This window comes from Polypterus senegalus, chromosome 6 (assembly GCF_016835505.1).
Source record: "Polypterus senegalus isolate Bchr_013 chromosome 6, ASM1683550v1, whole genome shotgun sequence".
NCBI lineage: Eukaryota > Metazoa > Chordata > Cladistia > Polypteriformes > Polypteridae > Polypterus > Polypterus senegalus.
Window position 1 is genome coordinate 5,402,909 of NC_053159.1, and position 22,911 is coordinate 5,425,819.

The window sequence follows — 22,911 nt, forward strand, 5'->3', positions numbered from 1 at the left end:
ATTGCCCCCACTGGAGCCTGTGCATTGGGGTTTACCCCGTGGACGAGAGGGTGGCCTCCCTCCGCCGGGTGGGAGGAAGGGTCCTGACTGTTGTTTGTGCGTATGCGCCGAACAGCAGTTTGGAGTATCCACCCTTTTTGGAGTCTCTGAGGGGTTGCTAGAGGGCATACCTTCTGGGGATTCCCTCGTTTTGCTGGGAGACTTCAATGCTCACGTGGGCAATGACAGTGAGACCTGGAAGGGCGTGATTGGGAGGAATGGCCCCGATCTGAACCCGAGGGTGTTTTGTTATTTGACTTCTGTGCTCGCCATGGATTGTCCATAACGAACACCATGTTCAAGCATAAGGGTGTTCATATGTGCACTTGGCACCAGGACACCCTAGGCCTCAGGTCGATGATCGACTTTGTGGTCGTGTCGCCGGACTTGCGCCATATGTCTTGGACACTCGGGTGAAGAGAGGGGCGGAGCTGTCAACTGATCACCACCTGGTGGTGAGTTGGCTTCATGGTGGGGAAGATGCCGGTCAGACCTGGTAGGCCCAAACGTGTTGTGAGGGTCTGCTGGGAACGGCTGGCAGAGTCCCCTGTCAGAAGTAGCTTCAACTCCCACCTCCGCAGAACTTCAACCACGCCCCGAGGGAGGTGGGGACATTGAGTCCAATGGGCCATGTTCCGTGCCTCTATTGTTGAGGCGGCTGACCGGAGCTGTGGCCGCAAGGTGGTCGGTGCCTGTCGTGGCGGCAATCCCCAACCCGCTGGTGGACACCGGTGAGGGATGCCGTCAAGCTGAAGAAGGAGTCCTATAGGACTTTTTTGTCCTGTGGGTCTCTGGAGGCAGCTGATAGGTACCGCAGGCCAAGCGAACGCGCTTCGGTTGTTGCTGAGGCAAAACTTCGGGCTTGGGAGGAGTTTGGAGAGGCCATGGAGAACGACTTTTGGACGGCTTCGAGGAGATTCTGGTCCACCGTCCGGCGTCTCAGGAGGGGGAAGCAGTGCAGTGTCAACACCGTATATGGTGGGGATGGTGCGCTGCTGACCTCACGGACGCTAGGGTCGGTGGGAGGAGTATCAAGACCTCCTCAATCCCACTAACATGCCTTCCAATGAGGAAGCAGAGCCTGGGGACTCTGAGGTGGGCTCTCCCATCTCTGGGACTGAAGTCACCGAGGTGGTCAAAAACTCCTTGGTGGCAGGGCCCCGGGTGGATGAGATACGCCCGAGTTCCTTAAGGCTCTGGATGTTGTAGGACTGTCTTGGTTGACACGCCTCTGCAACATCGCATGGACATCGGGACAGTGCCTCTGGATTGGCAGACGGGGTGGTGGTCCCCTCTTTAAAAGGGGACCGGAGGGTGTGTTCCAACTATAGAGGGATCACACTCCTCAGCCTCCCTGGAAAAGTCTATTCGGGGTTCTGGAGAGGAGGGTCCGTCGGATAGTCGAACCTCGGATTCAGGAGGAACAGTGTGGTTTTCGCCCTGGTCGCGAACAGTGGACCAGCTCTTCACCCTTAGCAGAGTCCTGGAGGGTGCATGGGAGTTTGCCCGACCGGTCTACATGTGTTTTGTGGACTTGGAAAAGGCATTCGACCGTGTCCCTCGGGAATCCTGTGGGGGTGCTCGGGAGTATGGGGTACCGGACCCCTGATAAGAGCTGTTCGGTCTCTGTACAACCGTGTCAGAGCTTGGTCCGCATTGCCGCAGTAAGTCGAGCCCGCTTCCAGTGAGAGTTGGACTCCGCCAGGGCTGCCCTTTGTCACCGATTCTGTTCATAACTTTTATGGACAGAATTTCTAAGCGCAGCCAGGGTGTTGAAGGGGTCCGGTTTGGTGGACTCAGGATTGGGTCACTGCTTTTGCAGATGATGTTGTCCTGTTTGCTTCATCAGGCCGTGATCTTCAGCTCTCTGGATCGGTTCGCAGCTGAGTGTGAAGCGGCTGGGATGAGAATCAGCACCTCCAAATCCGAGAGCATGGTCCTCAGCCGGAAAAGGGTGGAGTGCCCTCTCAGGGTTGGGGAGAGATCCTGCCCCAAGTGGAGGAGTTCAAGTATCTCGGGGTCTTGTTCACGAGTGAGGGAAGAATGGAGCGTGAGATCGACAGGCGGATCGGTGCGGCATCCGCAGTGATGCGGGCTCTGCATCGGTCTGTCGTGGTGAAAAAGGAGCTGAGCCGTAAGGCAAGGCTCTCAATTTACCAGTCGATCTACGCTCCTACCCTCACCTATGGTCATGAGCTATGGGTAGTGACCGAAAGAACGAGATCGCGAATACAAGCGGCTGAAATGAGTTTCCTCCGCAGGGTGTCTGGGCTTTCCCTTAAAGATAGGGTGAGAAGCTCAGTCATCCGGGAGGGGCTCAGAGTAGAGCCGCTGCTCCTCCGCATCGAGAGGAGTCAGATGAGGTGGCTCGGCATCTGATCAGGATGCCTCCTGGACGCCTCCCTGGTGAGGTGTTCCGGGCACGTCCAACCGGGAGGAGGCCCCGGGGAAGACCCAGGACACGCTGGAGGGACTATGTCTCCCGGCTGGCCTGGGAACGCCTTTGGGATTCTCCCGAAGAGCTGGAAGAAGTGGCCGGGAGAGGGAAGTCTGGGCCTCTCTGCTTAAGCTGCTGCCCCCGCGACCCGACCTCGGATAAGCGGAAGAGGATGGATGGATGGATGGTCGTATAAGTTGAATGCGGAAAACTCACGCAATTGGTCCAAGGGATTATGATATGCCATCGCCCAACTAAGAGAGTAACCACAGAGCACACAGCCTTTTCTTTCTATGTGGGTGCGGCAATACTCTGTATTAGCACGTACTCCTAACCTCTCTCTCTCTCTCTCTCTCTCTCTCTCTCTCTCTATTGTGCCTACGTGACCACACGGTGATACCCGAACTATTCCGAAGTGACATTTGCACTGTTTTGTGTTTTTCGCATCTCGTACACCTTTATCGTAAGAGCATCCCTTATCTACGATCAGAAGAAAATAGGAAGATGGTTTCACATTAAAAGTCGTTGAAGTGGCAAAAGAAATTGGTAAACTGCGCTACTGCAACAAAATTTGAAGTCCCTGAGAAACTGATACGAGATTGGAGGAGGCAAGAAGATGTAAAAAAAAAAAAAAAATTAAAGTATTTGAACGACCGTATAAGTCGGGGACTGATTTTATGATCTATTTTTCGGGTTTTTAAAGACCCGACTTATACGTGAGTGCATCCAATCCAAATGTCAAATGATCTTGCATATGGTTGTGATCAGGTGTCACACAAATGGCGCTGCCTGCTGGTGGCATGGCACTCTCTGTCATTAATCCTATTCCTATGTATAGGCACCCACATCTTTTTTTTTTTTTTGTGTGTGTCTGACTCTTTTCACAGAGTAGTTGGATTTGGAGTACAATTCCCACTCATACGGTGTCTATAAAAAGTATTGACCCCTTGGATGTTTTTCACATTTTATTTCTAAACAGCATTGAACCACATTTGGCTTTTTTTTTTTTTTTACACTGATCAGCTATTCTGTTTCTCTTCTCTGTACTCAAATGTGGCACTCGGTGCTACAGCCTACCTGCCAAGTTGTTTTGCCTGCCTATGGTAAAGTCATCCCTGATGGAGGATCGCAGGAATCGTGGGGTAGAGGGGTCCTTTCATCGGATTGGCTGGCCAAGCACTGTTTCAGCTGTGGAATGGCCAAATGGGGGAGGCAGTTTGATGGCCGAGGTCTCCAGGACTCTAAATAAATCTAAATTACACGTAGGAAGTAAAATTGTGAGATTTGTATACACAATGGGAGGTTTGTACATTCAATATACAGCTTATGAGAAAGATTTAGGAGTCGTAGTGGATTTGTCACTGTCACTGGTGCCGATGTTTAAGAATAAGGGGGATCTGCAGGACTGCAGTAACTACAGGGGAATAAAATAAATGAGCCACAGCATGAAGTTATTGGAAAGTGTAGTGGAAGCTCAGTTAAGAAGTGAGGTGATGATTGGTGAGCAGCAGGATGGTTTCATGCCAAGAAAGAGCACCACAGATATGATTTTTGCTGTGAGGATGTTGATGGAGAAGTTTAGAGAAGGCCAGGAGGAGTTGCATTGCGTCTTTGTGGACCTGGAAAAAGCAAATGACAGGGTGACTGAGAGGAGCTGTGGTATTGTATGAGGACATCGGGAGTGGCAGAGAAGTATGTAAGAGTGGTACAGGATATGAACGAGGTAAATGTGACCGTGGTGAGGTCTGCGATAGGAGTGACAAAGGTAGGATTAAATCTGGGATCGGCTCTGAGCCCTTTCTTATTTGCAGTGGTGATGGACAGGCTGACAGACGAGATTAGCCTGGAGACCCCGCGGACTATGATGTTTGCTGATGACATTGCGATCTGTGGTGAGAGTAGGGTGTGGGTGAGGAGACCCTGGAGAGGTGGAGATATGAGGAGGAGGGGAATGAAGGTCAGTAGGACCACCAAGACAGAATACATGTGTGTGAATGAGAGGGAGGTCAGTGGAATGGTGAGGATGAAGGGAGTAGAGTCGGCAAAGGTGGATGAGTTTAAATACTTGAGATCAACAGTACAGAATAATGGGGATTGTAGAAGAGAAGAGAAAAAGAGTGCAGGCAGGGTGGAATGGGTGGAGAAGAGTGTCAGGAGTGATTTGTGACAGACGGGTATCAGAAAGAGTGAAAGGGAAGGTCTACAGGATGGTAGTGAGACCAGCTGTATTATATGGGTTGGAGACGGTGGCACTGACCAGAAAGCAGGAGACAGACCTGGAGGTGGCAGAGTTAAAGATGCTAAGATTTGCATTGGGTGTGACGAGGATGGACAGGATTAGAAATGAGGACATTAGAGGGTCAGCTCAAGCTGGACTGTTGGGAGACAAAGTCAGAGAGGCGAGATTGCGTTGCTTTGGACATATGCAGAGGAGAGATGCTGGGTATACAGGGAGAAAGGTGCTAAGGATAGAGCTGTCAGACAAGAGAAGAGGAAGGCCTAAGAGAAGGTTTATGGATGTGATGAGAGAGGACATGCAGGTGATGGGTGTAACAGAACAAGATGACGAGGACAGAAAGATATGGAAGAAGATGATCCGCTGTGGCAATCCCCAACGGGAGCAGCCGGAAGAAGAACAAGTGGACTCGTCACTGTCAACTGCCAGACAGAAGCCGTTAAGAAGGCTAACTGAATGTCAGGTTATATAATGCCCTGATGTGTGGAGTACAAGTGCTGTAGAGATTGCACAGATTGTGGTAATAATACGGGTATCCTCATACAGCCATGCGCCGCATAACATCCATTTGGGCGACATCCAACCGCATGTACATCTGTGGTTCCGTAAAGGCCGTGATAGAGTTTAGAAATCCCAATCGGAGCAGAGGATGTAATGAATGCAGCTCATACAGCAGCTTCATGCGTACAGCATGTTCTGTATGTATCTCATGTCTCTTGTATACAAAGCCATTGTTATTTTAATGTGAAGTTTTCCTGCTTATAAGCACAACTCGTACGCAGCAGCATGCAGTCGTGCGTATCATGCACCTCTGAAGCATTGTAGCGTAATGTCTCTGTATTTAATTAAATCAGGTACGCTATTTCTTTTTCTTTCGGCTGCTCCCGTTAGGGGTCTCCACAGCGGATCATCTTGCTGCATATCTTCCTGTCCTCTACATCTTGCTCTGTCACACCCACCACCTGCATGTCCTCTCTCTCACACAATATCCCATATTGCTTTGCACAGTATTGTATAGAATATGTTGTTTATACAACATCAAATCACTTAACGTCCTGTTTCACAGAATGTATCGAAAACATTAAGCAGCGCATACCTGTATAACGATTATTAGTTTGACTTTGAAACTTCAGCTGATGTTTGAATTGTTCAATAATAAGAATTCTTTACATTTATATAGCACTCTTCTCACTGCCTCCAAGAGCTTCAGCGATTAGAAGGCCACTTCAACCACCACTAATGTGTACCATCCACCTGGATGATGCGACAGCGGCCATTTATGCACCAGTATGCTCACCACATATGAGTTGTTAGGTGGTAATGGAGTGAGAGATAGAGGGGTGATTAGGGGGTCAGAATGACAAGGCCGTGGTAGACATCGAGATACACCCTTACTCTTTATGAAGGACTCCCAGAGATCAGAGAGTCAGGACCTCGGTTTTACGTCTCATCCAACAGACGGCAGCATTTTTACAGCCCAGTGTCCCCATCACTGCACTGGGGGGGATCATTGAATTCCACTTTTGTTATTTATTTATTTATTTTTTAAACATTTTATTGATTTTATTAAAATCAAATAACATACCATACAAGCAAGTCAAGTTTAACAAATCAAATCAACCCCCACCTATGAGAAAGAGAGCTTGGCCAGCAGAGTAAAACTTTAATAATATTGAAAAATAAGTAAATAGTTAAAAGAATAAAAATAAATTGAATAAAAAGGAGGAGAGAGAATCCGCTTCAATTTAAATGCTTATTCTAAAATGTTATTGATCAGATCCTCTAAGTGAGAATTCGATTTTTTCCAATTTTAGATAATATATAACATCAGTTATCCACTGACTTAACAGAGGTGAGTTAGGATTCTTCCACTTGAGCAAAATAAGCCTACGTGCCAATTCCACTTTCAGACCCCACGGGGTAAGCGCCCCCCTAGGAGTCCACGTGACTGTCATCATCAAGTTCTTACATGTGAATCCTGAATACCATGAGGACTGATTGAGATCATTGATGTTCGGTAGAATGCCCAATGGGCGTCTCGTGGCCTCGGAATCCCTGCAGATTTTTTTTTTTTTTTGGTCCTCCCTGGCCATGGGACCTTACTTTTATTCTATGTTAGTTAGTGTTCCCTAATTCTGTTTTCTTATTTTTTTTTTCTTCATCCTGTAAAACACTTTGAGCTCCATCATTTGTATGAAAATGTGCTGTAGAAATAAATGTTGTTGTTGCTGGCCTCGCCATTACCCCACCTTTTCCTTAGATGGTCTCCCATCCAAGTGCTGGCCAGGCCTGAACGAGCTTATCTTCAGGCGGATGACCTCTTCTGAAGTGCAGGTGGTAATCGTAAAAATTAAATAAAATAAACAAGGTGGCTGATGTGACCTTAGCGTGCTGATTTTGTCCTCCCTGTTCTCTGTGCTGCCATTGATTCACCGGGTATATCTATACTAATAAAAGGCAAAGCCCTCACTGACTCACTGACTCATCACTAATTCTCCAACTTCCCGTGTAGGTAGAAGGCTGAAATTTGGCAGGCTCATTCCTTACAGCTTACTTACAAAAGTTAGGCAGGTTTCATTTCTAAATTCTACGCATAGCAGTCATAACTGGAACCTTCTTTCGTACACATATATACGACCATAGCCTGCAGCTCGGTCTCCGTGTGAGGTGGAGTTGCGTCCTGCATCACCACGCCTCCCACGTAATTGAGTGCCTGCCCATATAATGCCGTCCGTCAGCAGCAATCCAATAGACACGCTGCCGCTAAATATTCGCGGGTGAAGGACTGTGCTTATGCAAACAAAGATGAGATAGTCATGGATGGACTAGTGTTTGGCACAAACTCGGCGAAAGTGCAAGAGAAACTTTTAAGTGCTGGGTCTTAGCTAACATTCAATAAAGCCGTGGACATCACAAGATCGCACAAGATAGCACAAGCACAGCTGAGAACCTTCGATGCATGTACTCCGAGCGGCTTACGTGAACTGATTGTGAACGCAGTACGCAGACAACAAGCAAGAGCTCCAAAGACCGCTGAACGAAAAACGCATTACACAATTGAGAAGACAGCAAAAGAATATGAAGCGAGTGACGCATACAAGCATATTCATAAGTGCAGGTTCTGCGGAAATAAAGCACGGTGTAAACATAAGTTTAAATTAAGTTCATAGACAGGCTGCCCTGGTGTTTGTCATGCCTACAACGAATATGATATTCACGAGATACAAGTTTAATGAAAAGACACAGGGTATAAACGAGACTTTTGATCACTTTGTAACGGAGTTAAACTTGCTGGTGAAGGACTGTGCTTATGCAAACGAATAGGAAAGCAGGGTGTAAAGCTTAACTTTAAATGAAGTTCTTAAACACACTGCCGCTGGCGTTTGTCATGCCTAAGATGAATACAATATTCGCGAGATACAAGTTTACTGAGAGGACGCAGAGTATAAACAAGACTTTTGATCACTTGCTGGTGAAGGACTGTGCTTATGCAAACGAATAGAAAGCAAATGTTACGTTATTTTTAAAATGTTTTCTTTTTCATAACTTCTTTAACACACTTACTTCTCCGCTGCGAAGCGCAGGTATTTTGCTAGTCATTTATAAAGACTCCACTTTGCAGATGTGCCACCAGTCTTCTCCTTACTATAGATGATTTAATCACCATTCCTAACCTTTGCGTCAGATAAGAGCGTAATTAAAATAAAAGTCTTAATCAGGCCAATTCATTTAATGTGGATTGTGATGTGATGATTAAAAGCTCATTTAGGATACACTGGCAGCAGGAGCAACGAATTTCTTATTTGATCTTCATATATTTGATCATTTTCTACCTTCCCTTTTCTTCACTAAACTGAATTTTCGACATCAGTTTAGATTTAATTACTTTCCATTTAGTAAAATGTCTTAAATAAATACCTTTTCTTTTGTCAATTCTCCATGTAACATATTTTTTTTCAAATGCATAATCGCTTGTCTTAAATAAATGCCTGAAGGGAGAGTGGATTTTTTTTATTTAGAAGTACAAATATGTCTAATGTTGGAGGACATATTTGTAGCTGCTAATCTGTGTAGGTGGATCGACTTCATTTAATGGGTTGTAAATTAGTGCAGTTTGCTAATGGATTTTAAAGTGTACCAAACGCAAGAGTTAGTAAGTCCTCATCAAGGTAGAGCTAATCATACAGGTGAGAGAAATATTAAAGTTACAGGTAAGTTGGACAGAGAGCCCGAAAGGGGGGTTGTAGTAAGTAATAACCAATACATGGAAAACCAAAATTGGAATCAGATTGTTCCCATTTTAATATGCAATAAAATGAATTTCCTGAAAGTTAATTCAGTCAATAATGTTCAAATTCTTAAATAAGCTAGTGGACACTCTCAGTCTGGATATAGCGGCTTGTTTTGCCAAAATTGTTTGTCCATACAAATTGCTTAAAATTTCCAAAATAATAATTGGATATGATAAGGCAATACAACTTCAACATTAATGGCAGATAAGTAAAGTTCAAGTGAAAAGGCTCAAATGAGAACTAAGGACTCCATGTCTATTACTGCTGACCAGATGGGAATATTTTAATTAATGAAACACAGAAAAAACAATTCTTAGAATAGGCTCTTTAATTATGTACAGTGGATTCGGACAGCTTTCAGAGCCCCTCCGCTTTCTGCACGCTTTATTGTGTTGTAGATGTCACTTTCAGCTGATAAATTTGACAACATGTTGGATGGATTTAGCTAAAGTGAAATTCAAGCCTTTTAAAATAAGAGCCTTCGGTACTTCTGTCATATTCAGAGTTCTGACCAAGAGCGAGATACCTTTATTGTAAAATGACAGTAAAAAAAGTAAAAAGTGAAATATTGTCTAGAGTAAGCCTACACTGTAAAAAAAAAAAATAATAATAATAATGTTAAATTTGTGGTAAATTACTGGCAGCTTCTGGCTTGCCAGAATTTGACCATTTAGGGTTATCCATCCATCCATCCATTTTCTAACCCGCTGAATCCGAATACAGGGTCACGGGGGTCTGCTGGAGCCAATCCCAGCCAACACAGGGCACAAGGCAGGAACCAATCCTGGGCAGGGTGCCAACCCACCGCAGGACACACACAAACACACCCACACACCAAGCACACACCAGGGCCAATTTAGAATCGCCAATCCACCTAACCTGCATGTCTTTGGATTGTGGGAGGAAACCGAGCGCCCGGAGGAAACCCACGCAGACACGGGAGAACATGCAAACTCCACGCAGGGAGGACCCGGGAAGCGAACCCGGGTCTCCTAACTGCGAGGCAGCAGCGCTACCACTGCGCCACCGTGCCGCCCCCCATTTAGGGTTAGGTGATTCTAAAACTAAATCTACCACACAATAATACTTTCTGAATCCTGAATCCACTGTATGCTCTTTTTTTCCTACATCGTCACCAGATAACTGTTGTGGAATACTGGGGGACCATACAGCTCCCCAAACCCGGACTCTGACAGGCACAGAGACACCAAGTCCAGCTCAATGCACGTTTAAGTCTTGTAGACCAGCGCTTTCCCCACTCCTCACTACAGAGCACAGTACAAAAGCACCAGCAGTAATGCTCAGTTCCTTCTTCTTTCTCTCCGAGCAAGCTTTGTCCTTCACCTACCAGCTACCAGCGTGGCGTGAGGTGGCTCCTTTTATTCAGAATCTGGGATTGCTCATCAGGATTACCTGGAATCACTCCCAGGTGCGGTGGAAATCCATTAAACGGCTCTGCAGCTCCCCCATGGCGGCCCCCACAGAACCCAACAGGGCTGCACCAAATTCCAGCTCCCACCATGCCCTGCAGGAATCCCTGGTGTCACAGCCCCCAAGGATGGCTGCCCTCTTATGTCCCGAGGAGGTGTTGCCTCAGTGATCCTCTCTCCCCCGGTCCTTCTATTTCATTGGCATCCCGGCCAAGGAGTTGAGGTCAGTTGATTAACTCGGCCATTGAAGAATATTCCACTTCTTTGTGTTGAAAAGCACTTGGTTTGTAACGGCCGACCCCTTACCCAGCCGGCACTACCAAGACCTATGGCCTGGATGAATTACTAAGGTTAACCTACATACATCAAACCGTACCTCTAACAAATAATATTTTCTCCTCAATCGATGGTTTAAACACAAGCACACAAAAGCAGATATGTAAAATAGGTGTATAAATATATTAAATGAAACACAATAACAAAAAATGCAAATTCCACACATAGAAAATATATATATATAGATATGTATATCCCTCCACCAAAACAGCAACATGAAAACACCATATTTACAATAACAAACCCTCTCTTGCCCCTGTAACATATAACAAACACAAATAATAACAATAATGAATGAATACTGAAATGACAATGATCGTGAACTTGAGTTCAGGTATATTATTGTCCTGAATATGGATGACTGATCAACAAAGAATGGATGTGTTTGAATCTCCTGGAGAAATGGAACAATCTTGCCATGTTTCCTCGGCGTATGGTGGATAATGCAGTCCAACCCCGGGGTTTCTGGCGATGATTGAGCTGAAGTGATTCCGGCGGAATGAAAAACAAACTGGATACAAAGCACGATGTGAAAAATAGCAGGAAATGGTGGTTCGTTGTCGTTAAATGAGATCTCCGTCTTTCTCCTTCCTCCCTCTCCTCTCTTCTTTCCCTCCTGATCGTTTAGATAGTAAAGAGCCGGATGTAACTGAATGTAAACAGGTGCCGTCCATCCTGGGGCTGCGGTCTCTCTCCCTCATCCGTCTCCTCTGTATTTACGGGGACAATGTTCACTGACATACACATAACGAACAGTAAACGGGACGATGGAAATAACACGCACTCAGCTCACACATCGAATACATTATTACTATGCAGCCCCGCTACAGGTTTGCCATCACATTATGTTTCAGGCTCATTGTCCATCTGTACTGTGAAGTGTCATCCTGTCAGTTCTGCAGCATTTGGCCGAATCTGAGTAGACAGTATAGCGCCCTCTACACTTGAGAATTCATCCTGCTACTTCTGCCAGCAGTCCTATCATCAATAAACACCAGGGACTGACTTCCATTGGCAGCCATGCATGATCAGGTCATACATAACACGGCCTCCGCTATGTTTCACAGATGATGTGGTATGCTACAGATCATGAGCAGTTTCTTCTCTTCTCCATACTCCTCCTTATCCATCATATCGATCTTAGTTTCATTTGTCCAAAGAAAACTGCACAAGCTTTTAGAAAATATTTTCTGGCAAACTCTTATCTGTTCATCATATGCTTGAGGTTTACCAGTGGTCTGCACCTTGTGGTAAAACCCTCTGTCTTTACTTTCATGAAATCTCCTCTTCATTGTAGACTTTGGCAATGACGGGCCCACCTCCTGGAAAGTGGTCTTTGTTCAGCTAACTGTCGTGAATGGGTTCTTCTTCACCAAGGACAGCAGTCATCCAGCACAGTTGTCTTCTGTGGTTAACCAGACCTTCTAGTGTTACTGTGCCCACCGATGTGTTCCTTCTCTTTAAGAATCTATCACATGGTTGACTTGACCAGTCCTGGTGTTCCTGCTGTCTCTCTTATGGGTTTGTTTTGTTTTCTCTGCCTAATGATGGCCTGTTTTTACTGTCATGGATGGCTCTTTGGACCTCCATTTGAGAGTTCACAGTGACTGCTTCCAAATGCAAATTCCACACTTGGAATCAATTCCAGACCGTCTACCTGCTTAATATTTAATGAAATAATGAGGGTCCTGCCCACACCTGGCTATGGAACAGCTTGTGGGATAGATGTCCAAATACTTCTGAACCCCTGGAAATGGGAGGGCTATGCAGAAAAATGTCTGTCATTCCTAAACGGCTCATATCATGTGATGATTTCTTAGTTGCAAATCCATTGTGGTGGTTAATAGAGCCAAAATTATGAAGTTTTTGTCACTGTCCAGCTACTTGTGGACCTAACCATAAATGCAGTAGGAAAGGCCTGTCTAGTGTCCACTGCTATACTGATGCAGCGTGTGACATGAAGATTTAAAATGGCCGTTGACACAGTACTGCATGTCCCAGGTGGTCTTTTTGTATCCCACCCAACTCAGCTACTCTATAAACCAGGGGTCACCAACTCTAGTCCTGGAGGCCCACCGTGGCTGCAGGTTTTCATTCTGACCCTTTTCTTAATGAGTGACCTGTTTTTACTGCTAATTAACTTCTTTTGAACTAATTTTAAATGATTTACTCTTGAAGACTCAGACCCCTTAATTGTTTCTTTTTCCTTAAATAGCAGCCAAACAATAATGAGATACAAAATGAGCCAAAATAACTGGTGTCCATCATACAATATCTGAAAATAAAGAAAGATGAAGGTCTCAGGAATGCTGATCTCCTCAGGTCCACAGAACATTTTAACGGTGCTCTTAAAAAGAGGAAGTCAGCAATTTCGGAAATGTCTGCTAATGCACCACAAGAGCAGCAACAAGCCACGAAATTAAAGAACTGGTTTAATTAACAACAAGAATTGGCACCTCATTAAGCAGTTGCTTGGCGTGAAATTGGTTGGAGTTTGAGGCCCTGACTTAGTTGGTCTTCTGTTGGCTCCGTCACTTCACATTTCATTTCTGTTTGGGTGCCATTTAAGGAAAGAAATGAAGCAATTCAGAGAAACGATGAAGGAATTCAATTAAAATGAATTCACAAGACGTTAATTAGCAGCACAAACAGAGCACTTATTAAAAAAAAAAAAACGATTAGAGTGAAAACCTGCAGCCACTGGGGCCCTCCAGGACCAGACTTGGTGACCCCTGCTCTAAACAGATCACTTCACAGGCAGATGACAACAACCTCAGTTCAGTACAAGATGTCTGACAACTGGGCCGAGTCCACCTCTTTGTGAAACGTCTAAGGCAGATTATGAGAAGTGAAGGGAATGGGATAGACCAGCGTTTCTCAACCTTTAAGTATTTGCGACCCGAGTTTTCATAACAGTTTTAATTGCGCCCCCCTAACGTTTTTTTTAAAGGAGCCCACTAATACAAATTTGTTCTTTTTTTAATTAATGATATATCATAGATGCACATTTTATTATACCTGCTTAACTTTTATCGACATTTATCTAACTCTATATTTATTTTTCTAGTATCAGAATGTAGTTTACGTTAATTTGTTTTGGTTTCAATAGATGTATTTGTCATATTTTTGATTCTTGTTTTCTTTTTTTCACATTTTCGCGCCCCTGTTTTTGTTACTTCTTGCCCCCCTAGGGGGGCCTGCCCCACGGTTTGAGAACCACTGGGACAGATGTCAATGAAAGTGATTGAGAACAATGTAGAGACATTATGAAGAAGCGGCTCAGAGAGTTGTAGGCCACGCTGAAGTAACCAGTCCTGAGCTGTAATTTAAATGCCGAGGCCGATGGGCCCTCTCTAATACGGTAGGAAGATCATTTTACAGTTTTTTTTTATTTTTGTTTCTAATAGCTAAAGGCTTTTCCTCCTACACAAGCTTTATTTATCCTTGGAATTTTAAGGAGGCCTGCATCTTGACATCTCATTGTATGCCCTGGAGTGTAGTCACTAATAAATTTGGCAAGTTAAGGCAGAAAGAGAGAGGCTCAACCATTGATCTTTGTATGTGAAATGGAGGATTTAAACTCTGACTTTACTCGGAGGCCGTTGAAGTAATGAACTGAAGTTATATGGCCATGTTTCTTCGTTTTAGCTCTGATCCTTCCTGACATTTTTTAAATTAACCGTAGCGCAGTAAGTGAATGATTTGAACACCATGATTATAAAGCATTGCATTAGTCGGTGCTGCTTGAAATAAAGAAATGAATGAGGTTTTTAAGAGCCAGTAGCTTAAGAAAACGTCTCTGTTTTGCAGTATTTGTAAACCTGACGCCAGAGCACCATACCACCTGCACTTCAGAAGAGGTCCTCTACCTGAAGTTAAGCGTGTTTGGGCCCGGCCAGGACTTGGATGGGAGACCAACCAGGAAAAGCTGGGGTTGCTGCTGGAAGACGTGTTAGTGTGAGACCAGCAGGGGGTGCTTACCCTGTAGTCTGAGTTTGGATCCTAATGCCCCAATGCAGTGATGGAGACACTGGACTGTAAAAATTGCGCCATCCTTCGGATGAGCCGTAAAACCGAGGTCCTGACTCCCTGTGGTCATAACATATCCCTGGGTATCCTATGTAAACAGTATGGTGTATCCGGATGTCCTGGTTAAATTGTCCTTCGTGTCCTAATCATTCTGGCCCCCCTAATCATCCCGCTGTCTCTAACTGGCCTCTTCACCACCTAACAGTTGATGTGTGGTTAGTGTGTTGGCACAAAAATGGCTGCCGTTGCATTATCCAGCTGGATGGTGCGTACACATTAGTGGTGGTTGAAGTGGCTCCCTTGTGATGATGCAAGTCCAACTCCGCACTCCCTCTCCTCGTACTTGGGAGCCTCTGAAACCCAACACTGTCTATAGCTATGACTGGATGAGCTGACTGATGGGGACAAATCAAACTGAGCAAGGGGATGGAGAGAAAGTGCTTGTATTTAAACAAACAAACAAAACAGTGTCCAAATAAAGTGCAGTGCATCAAAGTTCCATAAATAAATAATCCCTAAAAACAGTCAAAGGTGGACGTTAAAATAATCCAAAAACAAATCCATTAAAACAAGGTTAAAATAATGGCTGGAAGAAGTTTCATTTAAAAAAAAAACCCGATGCCGCCTTGTAGCTGCCGGCTCCTCTGCTTCTCCCATCGGGCTTTGCAACAGGGGAATCACCGTACCTACAGGTTGCCTACCACCCTCTGGCTTTGTACGGTGACATTTTTGGACTGAGACTTAGGTTCCACCAATGGTCAGGGCACTCACGCTGGAGTTCCAATACCAGACCTCCGACTCCCGCTGTCATCCTGGTCTTATACGGTGAGCCGTTCACATCCCTGGTCGCTCCTGCTCAACGGGACAGCTCAGTAGGAGCGACGCTTCCGACTGCCCTGAGTGTGTCTGCCTTACACCCGACCAGGGCTCTCCTCCCAGCTGCCTACTTCTCACTCGCTCGCTCGCTCCCGCACCGGCTCCTTCGCCTCCTGCCATCTTCTCTCTCTAACCTCCGTCTATCTTTTCTTTCTTCTTCTCCCTCTTGCACTCGTGCTTCTCCTATTTATAATGGGGACGTGGTACAAGTGCGGCGATTAGCAGCTCCCAGCACAGGCTATTCCGCACCTGTGCACTTCAGTGCTGAAATGCCCATGCCCGTATGGCACCTGGGAACCGCTCCGGCCACACTACCATGCCCCCTCATTTAGCCACAAGTGCAGCGAATGTTTATTTAAAAACTGGCTATTCATTCGGAGCCGTGGACCCACTATACCACATTCCTACTCACTGAAGCACTTTGACTAGTGAGAAAAATGCTATATAAATGGATATAATAATAATTTTTATTATTGTGCAGAAATTTGACGAGTGTAGGTTAAATCTGTGTCAGAGATAATACGGACAGGTTGGATGGATTCAGTAAAAGTGAAATTCAATCGTTTTAAAATAAGAGCCTTGGGTACTGTATTTCATATTCAGAGTTGCAGTAAGACCCCTTCAATTTTTTTCCCCATGAATATAAAGAAAAATAATTGTCGCTCATCCACCATTTCACATAAATAATTCAATGAATGATATACAGTAGTGTGCAAAAGTTTTCAGCCCCCATGATTGTTAATGTACAGTTGAATATGAACAGAAAGTGGTTTATTTAGACTTTGGAAATGTATTGTTACAGCATAAGAGTTCACATTAAAAATACTGAATGGATAAATATGTGAACAAAAATTAGGATGACTTTCAAGGGGACTGAATACTTTTGCACGCATATTTGGTTGAACTGATACAGGGGATTCTGACTCCTTCATTTTCTGCACACTTTATTGTGTTGTAGGTGTAACTTCATACGGGTGAATTTGCCATTCATGCCCTTTAACCTTCACCCAGATTCATTTACATTGAACTTTATTTGTCCCCAAGGGAACATGTGGCTTTTTACAGAACCTCTTCAAATAAATAAATACATAAGTCGATATATAAACAAATAAATAAATATACACACATAATATGGACTGGTCACACACCAGAATGACTAAAAAGAACAATAATTAAAAAAGAAAGAAAATGTCTGACTTGGCAGTCCCAGTGAGGTGCTATAAAGGCCATATATAACATTAGTATAAATGAGCCCCCCTCCCCTTTGCATTTTTGCTGAATGATTCATTGGCTTAAAGTCCTCAGTGTTGGTGCCACTTCTTCTATAGCTCCTCTGTGTTCCGAGACCAGATGATGTGGACCCCGCCAGTATTTGTAGGAACGCACCACCTTCTCATCCACTCCCTGAAAAGTGACCAGGCTCGGAGGCTCTTTGGTGCAGCAAAAGACCACTTTGGAGACATCTGCCTTCACTTTTTAGGTTAAAAAGTTGCAGTAGGTATGAAGCAGCCCCCATAGTGTTTCTAGACACATCTGCTGAATGATTCAATGGCTTAAATTCCTCAGTGTTATTGTGTCAGAGACAGTATGTGCAACATTGTTCGTAATGATGCTAAGTTTTGTCTTCATTCTCTGGTCCACTGCCACCTCCAGCAGGTCCAGCGGGCATCCCATACCTGAGCTTACCCTTTTTTAATTAACATGTTTATCCAGTAGATCTCACTTGAAGTGATGTGACCAGCCCAGCACACCACACTGGCCATCACAATATTATAGAAGTTGTGAAGGATGTCACTTCCCAAAGGAACATGGCCTCCTAAGAAAAAAGTGTCTGCTCTGCCATTTCTTCTGTAGCTCCTCTGTGTTCTGAGACCAGTTCATGTGGACCCCCTAAAAGTACTTGTAGGAATGCACCACCTATTCATCCACTCCCTGAAAAGTGACCAGGCTCTAAGGCTCTTTGGTGTAGCGAAAGACTACTTTGCAGAGATCTGCCTTCACTTTTTAGGTTTAAAAGTTGCAGCAGGTATGAAGCAGCCCAATAGGTGCCCCCATAGCGCTTCTAGACACTGAATGATTCATTGGCTTAAAGTCCTCTGGTTTAGTGTATCAGCGAGAGGATGTGCAGCATTGTTTGTAATGGTGCTCAGTTTTTTCTTTGCTCCACCGCCACCTCCAGCAGGTCTAAAGGGCGTCCCGGGCCATGACTAAGTGTGCTCTTTTAAAAAGCGTGTCGAGTTGTTAGCTTGTTAGTGGCTGTTGAGTGCTGGCCAAAATAAAAGTTCAAATTAAATCCCTGATGTATAACAATAAAATAAGGAAACTTGTGGCTGGGGTGAATAAGTTTTTTTAAGCACAGTGCACACTGGAATTGTCGAGATACCACACAGACTTCTAATCGCCAGCTACATCTAGAAGAAATGCGTAAGAATATCAGTATGACAGCAGATTTGCTTTTACTGATTGCATTGCCCTTTGGCTTTAATTTATGACTTTAATTTAGATGCCGCTGCTAAAGCACAATTACCAAAATGCCTTGGTGTGCCGTCTGCCTTCCTTCTCTAGAGACGGTTCTTTAACCTGGCGCAGTGTAGTCGATAAAAACGCTCCCTGGCTGGTGTGCGCCTCGTACGTCCTCGTAACGTTTATCTCTTTCCTCCGACGGCTACTGAAGCCCGTGTCTCTAGTTATCTTTAACCCACATTCCTGCTTCTTTTGTGTTTCAAGAGACGTGACTTTTTTTTTCCCGTTTGCAAAAGTTGTACATTAGGAACAAAGGATGATTTTTCTTGTTGAAATTTGATAAAAGGCCTGTAATGCTTCCTATTGCAGAAGCTGAGGTCGACAGTTTCAAATTATTTTCTGTCTTTTATAAACTGTCATAACACAGCTCAGCTCAGCTTCCATTTTAACAAGGTGAACCCCTTCTCTGCCGTCTTCCTGCACTCCAAATTCATTGAAGGCCGTGTTCTTGGGGGATATTTTTTTTTTTAAATTCCCTTTGAATTCATACTGGAGTGGAACGTTTTTCAGTTTTTCTGCTGTGTTTGAACAATAGTCAGCCTCGCTCATTGCTTTCAATGAGTTTTCAAATGCTTTTTCACTTAGATGATTGTGTCAAGGCAAGAAGGCGAACTCTGCACGCAGCGTGAACTTACGAATTGTGGTGACACGTAGGGAAGGTTTCAGGATTTTCTGATTAGGAAGGCGTGTGTTTGGGTAAATGTTGATGTGAAGTGCTAACAGGTAATCTTAGTTTCACTCTGTGTGGGCGGATAATTTCACCTCTTCAGCCGTGTTGTGTGTATGTGGGTGCTTGTGTGCTTTTATGAATAATTTAGAATCGCCTGAATCCCACTCTGAAGTGTATTTGCTGATCTTGTTGTCTTAAAGCAGGGATGTCAACCTCAGATCCCGAAGGGCTTCAGTGGCTGCTGCTTTTCATTCCAGTCACTTTCTTAATTATTAATCATCTAGCTGAGTTACCAACTCCCCCCCAAGTCAGTGGGCCTCAATTGGAGTGTGTGGCAAATAATGCCAAAAGACATGATAAAGGTTTAGGGCAGCCACCCGTATATTGTATTCTGGCAGCTAAATTTTCAATAATCAAACAGAGATTTTCACACGACTGAGTCCAAAACAGAACTGATCACAGACAGTCAAGATGGTGGCTTTAAAGGCCCGTCAAGGAAGTGACGTTATCTCTGGGGCCAGAACCGGAAGTAATGTTGCCAGGGACCGGAAGTGACATCATCGAGGGTGCAGCAACCTGGTGGGATTTCCTGGGAATGATCTGCAAGTAACTGAGAAAGACAACCCCTGGTTGCTGGTGGAATTACCATTACTCAGGCCCTTGATGACTCAGGTGCCACCGTGAGTGGCAGCTTTTCCAGCAGCTCCGTGTATGACTGTCATCCAAAATTCACAGTTTTTCACAATTCCTGGGTTCTCCAGGAACATAAGCCCCCGCGACTTTAGGGGGTCATCTGTAGTTATAAAAATACACTTTAACTTGGGACATTAGGGTTCTTTGCTTAGTTTAAAAAGTTTATAAAAGGATAAAGGGGGATCAAGTAACATAAAATCGGTGATCGGCCTTAAAAAACCTGATCGGATCATCCCTAATGTTGTCACTCTGTCATTATGGGATACTGAGTATAGATTTATCGTCAAAAATGGCAAATTTATACATTTAAAATGAAATGTACAACGCAGTATGGTGTGAGGTGAATGCAGGGCTCTGAAGACTTTCTGACTCCACCGTCTGTGTAATATCAAGTCAAGTCAAGCTGGGGAGCATGCACTGGTACAGCACGTTGCTGGATCCCGGTTGGCAACCCCCCAGGCAGACATGCGGTCCGGTCACACCCTCTGGAAATGACCCTCTATCTGCCGCAGCCAGGTGTTACGTGGGTGACCCCTTGGCCTGGTCCTCAACAACAAGGGTCCTACGAGCTGGATCACCCTCAGGGAATTACACACATGGCCGTATTACCGTAGCTGAAGCTCCTTCACAATGCAGGTAATGACAAAGTCAAACCAATGGTACCCAAGGATTTTCCGGAGAGACACAGTACCAAAGGAGTCCAGTCTTCGTCTCAGGTCACTGGATAGCGTCCATGTCTCACAACGATATAGCCAGACAGCAAGCACCAGGACTCTAAAGACTTGGGCCTTCGTCCTTTTGTAGATATCGGGAGCGCCACACAACCCTTTAAAGTGACCTCATGACCCCCTATGCTTTCCCAATCCGTCTACTAACTTCATAGGAGGAATCACTAGAGACATGAATGTCACTGCGAAGGTAAGTAAACCTCTTGACGAGGTCGACACTCTCACCGCAGACAAACACACTGAAGATGGCCGTGCCCAAGAGGTCATTAAAGGCCTGGATGTTGGTTTTTATCAGGAAACTCACAAGCCCAGACACTCAAGAGTCCTCCCTCAGTCTCTCGAGCGCCTCGATCAGAGCCTCCATTGACTCCGCGAAGATCACAGCATTGTCAGCAAAGTCAAGATCCGTGAATCTTTCTTCACCATCAGATGCCCCACAGCTGCTGGACCCCACAACCCCCCATCACCCAGTCCATACAAGCATTGAACAGACCGCTGACGGACCCCACAGAGGGTCTGTGTAATATGAAAGTGTTTTATGAAGTGGAGTTCCAGGAGTACTTTCTGTTTTGGTCGTTACAATCTCAATGAATTGTGTCATATGTTTGGCATATTTAGTGCCAATGAATTATTTATTTTTTTCTTCTTTTGTTTTTCTATTCCATAGGAGGATTTCCGGACTAAAGTACAAGATTTTATCAAGCGATACGCAAGATGATGACGGCATTTTACTTTCACTGTGGGTTTCACGCGATGTCGCCGAACCTTCCTTACTCTGATGAACTCTCAAACCCTAAAGAAATTGAAATCCTATTCAGTATGTAAAGTAATTAAGACCCCACAAGTGGATTGGACTCGGCCTGATCAGCATTAAGGAAGAATGGGGTGCACTGAAAAAAAGTCATCAAAATATTCAAGTCACTAGGGTGGGGGGGGACAGCAAATTATACTCCAAGTAACTCTTAGGTTTTGGTATGAAAATCGTTTTAATTTTTTTTTTTCCCACCCATGACACTCTCCCGTTATTAGCTCAGTTAATCTTAGTAGCTGTCATCAGTTAAAGTGCCAGTCGCCCTTCTCACACGTCAACGTGGCTTCCATGTCGTTGCTCTTCACGTATTGCAACTGTTTACATCCACACAGCGGCACACCAGAGAGGCTGATTTTGTGAAGTGTTAACCCTGAGAAGAGATTTGACCAAAGGGGCTTTCATCTTCATCATAGTATTGCTTGCTGCATTTGGAACTTTTGTTTCAAGTGTTGTCATTTATATATATATATATATATATATATATATATATATATATATATATTCTGTATATATATATATATATATATATATATAATTTTTTTTTCTTAAATGTTATAAAGGAAGGTACAGGAATGTTAAGGTTTACTCAGAATACGATTACGTCAAGATGGATAAATCTGCCAAAGTCTTTTTTTTTTTCTTTTCATTTCCTTTTCCATGGGCTGGGGAGGGTCAAGTCTTATAGGGGGATTCAGTATACAAATGCAACCTGGGGGGGGGGCATCTCAGGTGTGAATAATTAAGAATGTGAAGAAGACAAAGAAAACTCCAATGTTGTCATCTCCGAATGTGATGCTACGCCCGCCCGAGTCCTCCTGCCGTAAGTAAATGTTGTATCGAGTATGACTCTGTAATGCGTTTGAAATTCATATGACGTTCTATTCCAAGTTACTGCAGAAGAGAGGAAAAAAACAAAACAAAAATGATACCGAGCTCATTGTCACGGAATGGAGTGTCTCTTAACTGCCAGAATTCCTGGTGCTTGTTTCTCACTTTATTTAAATCTATTCATTTTTCAGAGATGTATATCCATTTTTAAAATATATTAAAGAGGTATTATAATACAGACAGTGCCTGTCAAAACTTCTTCTCTGATGAGGGCTCCCTCGATTCAAGAGTAAAGCCCACCTTTGACTCTCCCTTTTGTAGCTGAGAATGCATTAGGAGAATTCAAAGATGGTGACGGCTCGGTCTCTTTCTAATGATAATTAAATGATTAAAGTGTCAGAAATGCCATTGTGTTGTCACAGGGTGAGTGAGTTCCCCCCAATGCACACGCGCTAAATCACTGACTATTCTGACACACACTCTAAAGCAGACATGAGTGGTCCTTTCACACTCATACCCCTAAACATGCTTCTGATAGGACTCACCAGCTTAGACCTAACGGGTGTCCCTGGTGCCCAGTGTGCCCTTGTCCCATACTGTCACTTGCCAGCAGCAAATGACACGTTCCTGTGCTGCTCAACTCCCTGTGGGAGAGAAGTGACAATGTGCCATCACCAGGTGCCCTGGATTTATTTTGATTTCCTTGGTGCCCCAAGATGTGCAGACACATTACAGGATTTTAATGCAAAGCCGCGTTTATTAGCAAATAAAATGAAGTATTCGCTCCCCCTGTGCCATTATGGCTCCCTGCTTCTTCTCTTGTGCTGACACAGAGGCCTGGGCCTTTCATAACGCCTCAGAGGGCCTCTCTATCCTGCCGACTACACCATAGTCATTTTTGTGGTGATTACAGAACTATTATATAAGGGAGTTAGCTGAACAGACAAATGTGTATTAATAGGAAAGTTGACAATGAAAAAGAA

The 22,911-nt window shown here is 44.5% G+C and overlaps 1 protein-coding gene across 1 annotated transcript in view; it reads left to right on the plus strand.

The window, feature by feature from the left end:
* ube2f (ubiquitin-conjugating enzyme E2F (putative)) overlaps positions 1–21,290 on the plus strand; it is a 149,937-nt gene extending 128,647 nt beyond the window's left edge. The window contains exon 10 of the mRNA XM_039755316.1: positions 20,957–21,290. Coding sequence (XP_039611250.1) covers positions 20,957–21,007 — 51 coding nt within the window. The 3' untranslated portion in view covers positions 21,008–21,290. The remainder of the gene's footprint in view (positions 1–20,956) is intronic.
* Positions 21,291–22,911: the final 1,621 nt, after the last annotated feature.